Here is an 11,932-nt window from a genome sequence, read left to right on the forward strand (position 1 = left end):
AATCCACATCACCTTAATCCAGATCACATCAATCCAGATCACATCAATCTAGATCACATCAATCTAAATCGCATACTTATAAATCACACCAATCTATATTACATCAATTTAAATCACATCAATACAAAGCACATCAATATAAGGTACATCAATGTAAATCAAGTCAATTTTAATTACACCAATAAAATCATACCAATATAAGACACATCAATATAAAGCACATCAATGTAAGGTGCATAAACATGAAGCACCTCAATCTAGACCACCTCAATCTAATCACACCAATCCAAATCGCCTTAATCCAGATCACATCACTATCAATCACACCATTTACATGACATCATTATCAGTCACACCATCTAAATCACATCCTCATAAATACACCATCCAAGTCACACCCTCATAAATACACCATCTAAATCACATCCTCATAAATACACCATCTAAATCACATCCTCATAAATACACCATCCAAGTCACACCCTCATAAATACATCATCTAAATCACATCCTCATAAATACACCATCTAAATCACATCCTCATGAATACACCATCTGAATCGCATCATCATAAATACACTATCTGAATCGCATCATCATAAATACACTATCTAAATCACATCCTCATAAATACACCATCTAAATCACATCCTCATGAATACACCATCTACATCACATCACTATAAATGCACCATCTCTATTTCTTAAACAGAATAAGCCCACACTTCCATCCACCCTCCCCGCCCCAAAGCTTATTCCAGCGCGGTGCACGGGTGCGGCCCCGCGGCCCGGCTGCCCCTCGCCTGGCGCCAGAATAGGGCCATGGCAATTTCGCGGCCAGCCTCAGCACCAGAGATGCGCCACTCCAAAAGCGCAGGCCCAGGAAGAGATCCAGATCGGCGCCAGTTGCCGTGGCCTTTTTTGCCTCTTCCATGGACGGCCCCGTTTTTCTGCCTCATCCAATTTTCCCCCTATCCCGCCCGTTCTGGCTTTCTCCTTGGTTGCACATATCAGTTCTTCCATTTCTCCTGCCTCAATTCTCTCAATTTTTCTCTCTCATTTTGTTCTTTCTTCGTTCCCTCACCTTTCTTCCCTTCCCTCATTATCTCGCTTCCCTTCCCTCATTATCTTTCCTCCTTTCCATCATTTTCTTTCCTCCTTTCCATCATTTATTCTTCTTGCTTCCCCTCCTTTCTCTTTCCGTCATTTTCTTTTCTTCTTTCCCTCATTTTTCTCCTTCCTCTCTGTCTCTCCTCCCGTCCTCTCTGGCCGCCCCTCGCCCCGGGCCCTTCCCTCTTGTTTGCTCGCCGCACTGCTCGCCCCGCCGATCTTGGCCCCAGGCGCGCCCAGAGCCTCGAGCAGAAACGAAAACCACCACCAGGCCTCCCAAGACCAACAAAAGCACCCCCGGTTTTTTTGCCCACACCAAAAAAAAACCACCCCGGCACCGCCACCCACGCCCAGCGCCCGGAACCCCCCGCCTGCCTTTCCTGGCCGCTTTTCCCGCCCGACTCCGCCCTCCGCCCCGCCGGACCCAGCGCACCGTTGCTCCGTCCATCCCCAGCGCCAAACCCCCCTGAAAACACCGCTTTTCCCCGGGCATTGCCGCCATTGCATGCCCCCGCCCGCCGCCAGCCATGACCATGGACCACAAATGGAAATTCTCGCAGTGCTTCGGCGACAAGGGCGACATTGAGAACATCACCGAGGCCGACATCATCTCCACCGTGGAGTTCGACAGCACGGGCCAGTTCTTGGCCACCGGCGACAAGGGCGGGCGCGTGGTGCTCTTTGAGCGCAACGCCGCCAAATCAGCCGCGTGTGAGTACAAGTTCTTCACGGAGTTCCAGAGCCACGACGCGGAGTTCGACTACCTCAAGTCGTTGGAGGTGGAGGAGAAAATCAACAAGATCAAGTGGTTGCAGAGCGCCAACAACGCGTTGTACCTCTTGCTGACCAACGACAAGACCATCAAGTTGTGGAAGGTGCTGGAGCGCCGCGTGAAGTTGGTGAGCGAAAACAACCTCAACGGGCAGGCGCACTTGCCGTCGTCGCAGTTTCTGGTGGGCGACCTCCGCTTGCCCAAAATGACGTTCCACGACAAGTTGATCCTGGCGCAGCCCAAGAAGATCTACCTGAACGCGCACGCGTACCACATCAACTCCATCTCCGTCAACCTGGACCAGGAGACGTACCTCTCGCTGGACGACTTGCGCATCAACTTGTGGAACTTGGACATCCCGGACCAGCTGTTCAACATCGTGGACATCAAGCCCGCCAACATGGAGGAGTTGACCGAGGTCATCACCAGCGCGGAGTTCCACCCGCGCCACTGCAACTTGTTCATGTACTCGCTGTCCAAGGGCACCATTAAGTTGGCGGACATGCGCCTGAACTCCTTGTGCGACGCGCACGCCAAGCTGTTCGAGGAGTACTTGGACCCGGCGCTGCACAACTTCTTCACGGAGATCACCTCGTCCATCTCCGACGTCAAGTTCTCGCACGACGGCCGCTACGTGGTGTCGCGCGACTACATGACCGTCAAGATCTGGGACTTGGCCATGGAGCTGAAGCCGCTCCGCACCATCAACGTGCACGAGGGCCTCCGCGACCGCTTGTGCGATACCTACGAGAACGACGCCATCTTCGACAAGTTCGAGGTCCAGCTTAGCGGCGACAACAAGTCCGTGATGACCGGCTCCTACAACAACAACTTCATGATCTACCCGAGCGCAGTGGGCGCCGCGCCCGCCGCCGCTCCCAAGCCTGCGTTCGGCGCAACCGACGACGACGACGACGACGTGTCCGACCACGACGGCGACGGCGAGTCGCCGCCCGCGCCGGCCCACTATCCGCACTCGCCCCACTCGCCCTATGCGGACGACGAGCCGCAGGACGAGATCGTGTTGCAGGCCGACAAGTCGGCGTTCAAGCTGAAGAAGCTGCCGGGCGAGCCGGCCGCACGCCGCCGCTTGATGAGCGGCGTGGGTCTGGGTGACCACAGCGACTTCATCGACTTCAAGAAGAGCATTCTCCACTTGTCATGGCACCCGCAGGAGAACAGTGTGGCCATTGCCGCGACCAATAATCTCTACATTTTCCTGGCCTTGTGAGCGGGGCCTGCCCGTGTACTAACGATTCATGAAGTGTGTATGTTCCATATAATAATACCTAGATGAGACAGGTGCCTGGCATGCGGCCTTTCGGGCTGGGTGAGCAGCGGCTGTGGGCCTCTGGCCGCGTTGGGGACCGTTAGAGGCGGTGCCCTGGGTTATCTTCGAGTGGTTCGATGGTTAGCTTAGAGCGAGTTCAGAGTTAGCTAAGAGTGAGTTCAGAGTTAGCTAAGAGTGAGTTCAAAGTTAGCCAAGAGCGACTCCATGGCTAGCTTAGAGCCACTCCATGGTTAGCTTCGAGCCACTCCGTGGTTAGCTTCGAGCGACTCCATGGCTAGCTTAGAGCCACTCCATGGTTAGCTTCGAGCGACTCCAGAGTTAGCTAAGAGTGATCCCAAAATTAGCTCAAAGTCACTCCAGGGTTATCTCCAGAGTGATCTCAGAACGACTCCACGGCCAGTACATCTAACTCATGATCAGAAAGAGTCTCGGGTTGGCTGCTTGCAAGTCGAGGTCGGCAAGAGACGCCCAGACACAATGGGACTGTTATATCGAGGCTACGCAAATCTATATCTGGTCCTGGATGGAAATGTCTCAGGGCTCCCCAAAACACCACTGCCGTGGGTTGTAAAAACCACCAAATCAGGCGATCCCGTTCGAACTTCCTCAATGGAGGTGGACATTGGCCCACTTCTTTCAATTGATATCTTAAGATGTGCCTCAAACGCTTTGCTGGAGAGAACGGTTCCTGAACTTTCGGCCTTCTTGCACCCTGCTGGTTTCTCCCCAGACGCCAAACAAATGCCTCTCGCGTCCCTGTAAATTCCAGCATCCCACTCCTAAAGTCCTCTGCGATTGTGTCTCACTGCAGAGTCCCAACACCCGTCTCCCCATCATTGATATACCCCTTCCATAAGACCCGCCCACTGCCTGCAAACAAAACATGTCAATCATAACAACACATCCCCCATTCCCCCTCCCCACTACTAGCCTTATCAGCATGCCGCGGCAGCTACACATTTCTTGGTTTACGTCGTATATTCAGAGATCTTACGCTATAGCAGGACACGGGCCTGGGAACTTACTCCACGTGTCTGTTGACGTCCGAGTTCCAGAACAACGTCTTGTCGCCGTCACCCCAGAAAAACTTCTTCTGTCTCAAGTTCTGGTACTCGTACTGGACAGGCCATTCTTCGTCAGACAAGTGTCTCAAATGCTCTCTGTGCTTGGCGTGCTCGAGCTCAGTCTTGAGAATAGGAATGGCAGTCAAAAGCACCGCGGGCAAGGCCACGTAGAAGGTGATTTTCTTCCACAACTCGGTGATGCCCTCCGAATGGTGGGCCTTTTCGTACTGCGCTTTCTTGAACGCCTCGCCGGCCTCCTTGTTGTACAGGTTCTTGAAGGCGTCCTCCTTGATGAGCTTGGACACGTGACCGTGCGAGTTGAATCTCTGAAAAGAGCGCTGGGCGATGTTTCTGAACATTTTGTGTGGGGCTTCCGTAATGTAGATGAGCTTTGGAGATTGGGAAGTGGGTTTTGCTTGGTCATGGCACTGTGATTGGCTGTGCGCGCGTCACGTGACCCCTGCTGAAAGTGGCGTGTTTCCGGGTGGACAGCACACGGAAATCTGGAAAAAGAAAAGCTTCTCTTTGCGGTCAATGGCGGCTCCCAGGAACTGCTGCTGGTATCACACATCAGACAATGCTGCTTTTTTGGGTCTTGTTGCTGATTTTGTTGGCCTAACTCTGGCCCTCGGCATAGGTGCGCACCAGCTTTATTAGCTAAAAAGAACACCGCGCCCAAACTAAGATAGCTTTCGGATAAAATCTTCGTCTTTGTTTTTTTATCGTGTTTTGTCTTGCTCCTGGCTCTCCCAGTATTCTACTAGGGATGCCGGGAACATGTGCACGTGACTGTGTATACAGACGGACCCCTAATACTGGCACCGTGCAGTAGACTGAGTTATAACACTGAGTAATAACACGAGTCTCAGAACTACCAATGAAGGTTTCAACCTGAGCATCAAATATAAAAGCAAATCTCAGTTTTTGGATATCTACTTGCGGATAGACTGAATCCTTGGAAAATTCGGTATGAGTTCAGTCCTATGCTGGCATAAGGCCTGGGGTAAACCTCAGGAACATGATTTATTAGACCATAGACCTATACATAAAAGGCCAAGTCTACTTTGGAACTATATGACGCTACGCAACCCGAGAAAAACAAGCTTCTCAACGTCACACTGACTCTCAAACCGATTAATTCCATCCCGACACAATTGGAAGACAATGTCACCGTTAAACGCAAGTATCCATCGTAATATATGATATTCCTCGCGTTGTTGTGACCCAGTTGTACTTCTCCTTGTTCAGACACAATAATTTGCCGTACAAGTCCGAGACGTGTCCTTCAATTAACATGAAATTAAGTTTGAACGCATAATTTTCTCCAACGATAGCCATTCTATTCTCGTTTATGGAAACATAGCCGTAGATTTCCGTGTTCTCCGGATCAATGATTTTCACTAGCCTCGTCGTGTCCGCGTCTGGATCTTGGCCGAAGGCAAAAGCCAAAACAAGAAAGAAAGATACGGTGAGATTTTCATTCTTATCTGTGATGAGAGTTTGGTTTTTAATCTCAATTGAAAGGAACAAACGGCATTTTATATGATAATATGTCTCCGCCTCATCCGAAACAAAAGGTATAGATTATTGTCGTGTAAAACTTTTCTGGGCGGCATGAGTTGGTGGATAGGTTTGCTACCACAATAGAACATTTTAAATGCTTCAAGTTTCCACTATTTTGTGATCGGGATATATCGTAGATTAACGCGAGTGAAATTTAAAGAGCTAGCAATTTACGCGGACTCTTTGTGAAAAATACTAATTGGCTACTCTCGATTGTTTCGATGGGATGAAGTTTTACCAAACAGTTGCTTGGTTTAAAGTAATATGAATTGAGTATGACATTTGTAATACGCAAAAACAGAACTCATAGACACCATTGCAAGCAAATCATTCAGATCCCCTATTATGGAAAGCCTTGGCGTAAGAAAAAGGAATTAATTTTTTTGTATCCCGTGTGAGTGGAAAGATTTTGAAAGTGAGTTTGCCGGAACCCCGTCACTGCTTGCGTGACCCATTTGGAGTCTTGCAGGAAGTTTTACTAGGAAGAGTAAATGGACATGCCGTGAGATGAAATCGGAAGAAAAGTGAGCAAAGGATGCGGGGAATTTGGTAGAGACGGTCTTAATTGCTTAGTTGAAATACACAGCGGACGGGCTAGAAACATCGTTGAACAGCTTTCCAACTTTGACACAGAAGGGTCGGGAACTCATCTCGAACCTGCAGTCATGAACAAAAGAATTAAACCCTGTTCTCTTCCTGGGTTAAACTTGCCGCTGCAGAGGATCCAAGTCCAAAACAATGTATTTCCCAACTAGTGAAAAAAATTATTAATGGTTTTGCTGGAAAATTTGGAAATTTGCTGTGTTGGTTCTTAGCCCGTAGCACATTGTGAGGTTGCCGGGAAATTTACATGAGCTCTTAAAATTCATTGGATGCAGTTTGAACTTGGTCTGAGCGTGTCGAGCCAAATATAGATTATACAAGCGTTAAGAAGTTGAAGCAAGCCCATCTACGGCTGTCAATATTTCAAGCATTGTAATTGGAGACTTTAAGTCTTAAAGGCGATACGGCTGAAATTTCACAAATCATGCATGGCTTCTTAAAGTTTTACACTAGAGTTGAGAATGGAAAATTGAGAATGCAAAGAATAGCTGGAAGAAAAATCGAGACTGACTTGAGAGGTACATGAAGTGGTACAGAAATATGATGTCACAATGAGTAATTAATACTGAAGTTGCATGAAGTAAAGGGCAATGGGCATGAGATATCTTTAATAATACATCTGGTTGTTTCATCTAGATCAAGCGGCGCCGAATATTACACTGATGCTTCCATAAAGCACCAGACAAACCGCAGAGGCCAAGTATGTGAACCCTGTAGGCCGGCCAGGCCTTCTCGTTGTTGGATGTCTATTCATCTGACTGCGAAAGCAATGGGAGGTTTTTCAGAGCTTCGTTTGGTGGTCCCTCCAGTTGGCCATCCTCTTTTGGTGGTCCCTGGACCGTTCTGTCGCCCTCTTCTGGCCGGTCCTTGTATGGGTTCATCCTTCCTGCTTGGTTTGCTTTCCCTGTCTTTAGAGCTTGTGCCATCGACATGTACTCGCCCATTCGCTCGCCAAACCCGCTCTGCACCTTCACGGCATTGTAGTTATTGAGATCATGGCGGAGCTGCGCCGGCGCCACGAGCTCCCCATTGGGAAAGAGTAGGGTCTCGGCAGACTGGCCCTGGAGCAACAAGTCCATTTCCTTCTGATGAAACAAGGTGGTCTCTTTTGTCACAAGGTACTCAAACAACAAGTCCTGCTCAAGGTACATGAGCTCAAGGTAGTCCTGGTCGTTGAACGAAAACACCGAGAGCGTGTCCACGGTTTCACGCGCGATCTTGGAGTGGCCCCCCATCTGGATCTTCTTGTCGTTTGCGCTGCGGCCACGGGTGTACTTGTGGATGGCCTTGTAGCTGGCCCAGAGGCGGAGCCGCGGCAAAAACGCATACGACTTGAAGCGTTTGGAGTCAATGCCTCGCGTGTACTCCACGTCCAAGATCTTGGAGAACTCGTTGGGAATGTATGCGGGCACGCCCTCCATCATGGTGAGGCGGAGCGGCGATATTTCGGCCAACGACATGAAGTGCTTGTTCCGGCAGTTGTAGAGCTGGGCGGCCGTGTTCTGCCGGAGGCCGAAGTCGGGGTCGGCCTTGACTTTCTGCACGAAGTTGGTCTTCTGGAACTCCTTCGGGAGCTGGCCGTAGTACCTCCGGGGCGTGGCGGTCAGCGACACGGCGAGCGCGGTGATGTCGATGTATAGGCCCGAGTCCATGTCGATGAATCTGGCGTCGATATTGTTCAAGCCGTTGCCCCGGTCGCGGTGGCTGACCCAGGTGCCGCAGTCGAGGAAGTAGCGGCCGAGCCGCACCTCCTGAGAGGCCAGTGCTCCAAAATCCACCACCACGGTCTGGTTGAATTTCCGCGAGAGCGTGTGGAGGTCCCGGATGGGCACCTGCACGTCGTAGTCGGCGTCCCAGGGAAACGAGAGGCCGTTCCAGTACCAGCCCAAAAGCGACCCGTGCGCGATCCACGAGGTGATGTCGTTGGCGTTGGTGAAGCGGAGCCACGCCAGAATGAGCCCGTGCAAAAGCACCGCGTGCTCGTCCTGCGCGGACTGGAGGCCCTTGAAGAAGCGCCAGTCGTAGTGGCTCCCGCTGGCCCACTCCGGCTCGTTGCGCACCAAGAGCGCCTCGTTGAAGTACTTGGTGGGGGTCTTGGTGCCGACCGAAAGCCGGAGACTGTCGAGGTAGTTGGACTCCTGCGGCGAGAGGTTCGGCTGCTGCGCGAGCTGCTCCATGATGCTTGCCAGCGTGTCGACAAACGCCTCATGGGCCAATTCCTTGCGGTACTTCCATGCGGGGAGCGAGCTGTTGTCCACGTGCGCGGCGAGGCTGGACAATTCCCGCCGGATGTCGAGGACTGGGCTGCGTCCGGCCACGGCGCGGGCCTGGGGCGTGTCGGCCATGCGGATCCGGCCTGACACGTCCTGGTTGACCGGCACATGGAGAGGGGCCATCTGCTGGGCCCCTTTGGGAAGGAGGAGGTGCACCGCCAAGGGCGCCGGCATGAAATCGTGCACGTATGACGCAGCGGCAATGGCACGGATGCGTTGCGATGTCCGGTTCGGGAACTGGTGGACGTGGAGCCCGGCTTTGTAGGGCAGGTCGGCGATTTTCTGGAGGTACGGCGCCAAGAATGGGTTGTCCGCGTGCTCTTGCATGGCCGCCGCAAGGTCTGCGTCATTGAAGCAGAAGCGGCTGGCGTCCAACGCAATGTCCTTCTGCATGAGGTTGCGTTCCTTGCGGGTGGGGTTGAGCAGCTCGCACGTGGCGGGGCTGTCTTTCACAGAGAGCATCTTTGTGTCTAAAAGCGCCAAGTCCGTCCAGTCCGCCCAGTGGAAGGACGGGATGCGGAGTGTTTCCAACGTGTGCTGCCCGGCCAAGTTGGCGTTGAGTTCGCTGAGCAAGAGGCCTAGAGTGAGCCGCGGCTCGTGGGGGGTCAAGTGGGGGTTTTCGCCCTCGCCCCGCAAAAACCCGGGCACCTCCACTAGATCGCTGCTTTCAGACGGCCCGTCGATGCTGTATCTGGCCATGCGAATGGCATCGTCGGCCGGGCGGTCCGAGACCTTGCGCCGGAAAATGGCGTCTGCCCATGCGTCCAAGGAATACGAGTCCTGGACGTCAAAAAGAGACCGGAGCCCCGGGGAATCGAGCGAAAACTCCTTGAGCTTTGCCGAAAAGAGCTGTGTTGTCATGCCGTTGTAGCTGATCACGCAGAAGATTATCAAGTACGCGAGCGCCGTCAACGCAGCAATGTATACGCAGCGAGATCGGCGGATGGAGGTCATTCTTCGTGGTGTGTCTGTGTGTCCTTGGGACTGGGACGCAAAATGCAGCGTCAATCAATCTGATGGCAGGGCCAACTTGAAATCCCCGTCCTCTGGTCTATATCCAGATATGTCACAAAGGGTGCTGGAGAATTATACTTGCGGAAAAAGAAGCCCACCAGACCAGCAGCTCACCAGAATGATAGAAATAGAAAGTACGGAGGAATCGCAAGCGGCACGCGGCGACACATATATATGTATGCCCTAAGGCCAGCAGCCTCCTCTACAATATCGGCAGGGGACGGGTTTTTCAATGGATCTCTAGCTGTGACCCGCCAAACATGGAAAACATGGCGCAGGTGCTTGCATGGGGCCTGCAGACGGGTGCGGCTAAATATTTCATTTGCCGGCCACATGCAGGCGCCTGGATCCCGGCCCAGCCTGGACACTACAGAGAGGCGCTGGAAATTGCCTGGAGCTGTGATGAAATTCTGGTCCTCGTCCACTGGTGAAGCTGCCAAAGCTGGCGAATCGAGCTATCCAAATAATGGCCTACTGCGGCAAAACTGCGGTCTCGTGCCCGCATTGTTAAGCCTTGTTTCGGCACCCAATGAGCAAGCGTTTCAAACGCCGAGTGGCGGTGCGCATGTATGTGTTCCTGTATGTGGGCGCGTCCCAGCGATGACAGATCGGCATGTCTGGGCCTTGTTTGGCAAAAAACGGGTTTTGTTTGGGTATGCGGCTTTTTTGTGATAGCAATGATATGGTTCAGCTAGACATGGACGTATGCACACTCCATCAGGTAATGAGGATTCCGGGCCGTCAACATGCAGAGGTTGTGAGACAAAGCCAACACGGCTTCTACTCACGCGACAATTGCTCATCACGTCAACTAGAGATCATAAAAACGACACCAACGACAGTAGCCAACATCATAGTTTTCAAGAAAGTTTGGGCATTACAAAGCACAAACACCTTCCGAAACTATAATTTAAGAGAATAGAGAAGAGAAGCTGGAGTTACTGGCAGCCTCAGAGGCACTCAGCAATCCCAATTTTACAATGGTCGACACACCGCAAGGTTAACTATAGTCACAGCCTACAGCCCCTAAAAAAGGAAGCTCTAGGCTTGTAACTTGTCAGACTGCCACTTGTGCCCACCCTTAGCTGAGTCTTCCGAAGAAGCATTCAAAAAAGGGTCAAGATCATCGCTCCTTTTGGCAACACACACTCACGAAGAATGGTGTCAAGTAAAAGGCAAACAAATTGTAGATGACCAGACCGCAAAGGATCGTGGACAAGCTAAATTAGTTCTCACTTTGAGGGCGCAAGGGTATCTTACTCATCAACCAAGTTGGATTCAGTGGCTCTTTAGAAGAGTCATTGTGGAACGTGACCTATAGAAATGATCCTATGAAGTACGTCGACAAAGAAAAAAAGAAAAACCAGTAAGGGCGGATGGATCCATGTCCTTATATAGTTTTCCGCGTGGGCGGGTAACCCCATCTCATCGTTGGAGTCTGTCAAGATCGACGCGACAAACCGTCTACCCTAACGGGGTGCACGGGTGCACCGCCAGCTAGGGCTACGAGTCTACACCACTGCTTGAAAACAGACGCTTTTACCGAATTGAGCCCTAAATGCCATATTTATACGAGGATTATCGCTGTCTGCGTGCGTTCCAAGCCGAACAAACGGAGAAAATCGATCACGTGGTTCCTTTCTGTGGGGGGCAATTCGCCAAGATCGCACTCGTGCAACCGGCCCGTGCGAGTGCTATAAACTGTCACCGGAAGCCCTAGATCCAACGCATTTTCTTCGATCCACGACACTAGCTGGACTAGTGGAATGGCGCCTGGGAGGACGCGCGGAAGCTCCGAGGCCGAGCACCCCAATTGGGAGCCGAGCACTTTTTCGGCGATTTCCGCCGTTTTGTATGTCTCTTTATTGCTGTAGATTTGCTGCGAAACATCCACGATATTATGTCTCCAGGCACCGGGCAGGCCCGACAACGTGAGTTCATGTTCGCCCTCGTCCAGCTCGGATTCCGTGGTGTCCTCAGGCCCCGGTTTGGATTTGCCGCAGCAGATTTTGCCGCACCCTGTTTTGCAATCTTGTCGTTGTTGGGTAGGTGCCGTGTCCTCGCCGGACTTGTTGTCTTTGCTTCTTCCGTCTTTCTTGTTTGCGTTTTCAGATTGATTGGTGATACGGCAAACACCCTGGACCTCGCTCTCCTTTCCACTTCCAACCTCGCTCTTCTTTTCAACCTCGCTCCTCTCAACCTCGCTCCCCTCGCCACTTTCAACCTCGCTCTCCTCTCCACT

The 11,932-nt window shown here is 51.8% G+C and overlaps 4 protein-coding genes across 4 annotated transcripts in view; 1 reads left to right on the plus strand and 3 right to left on the minus strand.

Moving 5' to 3' along the window:
* The first annotated feature begins 1,285 nt into the window (after positions 1 to 1,285).
* CDC55 (protein phosphatase 2A regulatory subunit) lies at positions 1,286 to 3,349 on the plus strand. Its single transcript, XM_018853675.1, has one exon. The coding sequence runs from the start codon at positions 1,638 to 1,640 to the stop codon at positions 3,111 to 3,113; it is 1,476 nt and encodes a 491-aa protein (XP_018713627.1). The 5' UTR covers positions 1,286 to 1,637; the 3' UTR covers positions 3,114 to 3,349.
* Positions 3,350 to 4,194: 845 nt separating this feature from the next.
* COX13 (cytochrome c oxidase subunit VIa) lies at positions 4,195 to 4,596 on the minus strand (the record flags this gene model as incomplete). Its single annotated transcript, XM_018858497.1, has 1 exon — positions 4,195 to 4,596. The coding sequence occupies one exon, from the start codon at positions 4,594 to 4,596 to the stop codon at positions 4,195 to 4,197; it is 402 nt and encodes a 133-aa protein (XP_018713628.1).
* A 2,553-nt stretch (positions 4,597 to 7,149) lies between these two features.
* On the minus strand, positions 7,150 to 9,630 carry METBIDRAFT_9451 (uncharacterized protein; the record flags this gene model as incomplete). Its single annotated transcript, XM_018859393.1, has 1 exon — positions 7,150 to 9,630. The coding sequence occupies one exon, from the start codon at positions 9,628 to 9,630 to the stop codon at positions 7,150 to 7,152; it is 2,481 nt and encodes an 826-aa protein (XP_018713629.1).
* Positions 9,631 to 11,221: 1,591 nt separating this feature from the next.
* The window catches only part of METBIDRAFT_29681 (arginyltransferase), a 2,522-nt gene continuing 1,811 nt past the window's right edge, over positions 11,222 to 11,932 (minus strand). The window contains exon 2 of the mRNA XM_018855457.1: positions 11,222 to 11,923. Coding sequence (XP_018713630.1) covers positions 11,258 to 11,923 — 666 coding nt within the window. The 3' untranslated portion in view covers positions 11,222 to 11,257. The remainder of the gene's footprint in view (positions 11,924 to 11,932) is intronic.

The sequence above is a fragment of the Metschnikowia bicuspidata genome (genome assembly GCF_001664035.1).
Source record: "Metschnikowia bicuspidata var. bicuspidata NRRL YB-4993 chromosome Unknown METBIscaffold_1, whole genome shotgun sequence".
NCBI lineage: Eukaryota > Fungi > Ascomycota > Pichiomycetes > Serinales > Metschnikowiaceae > Metschnikowia > Metschnikowia bicuspidata.

What these genes read in the sequence shown, in the direction of transcription:
- CDC55 (XM_018853675.1), top strand. Translation starts at nt 1,638, where the DNA reads ATGACCATGGACCACAAATGGAAATTCTCGCAGTGCTTCGGCGACAAG.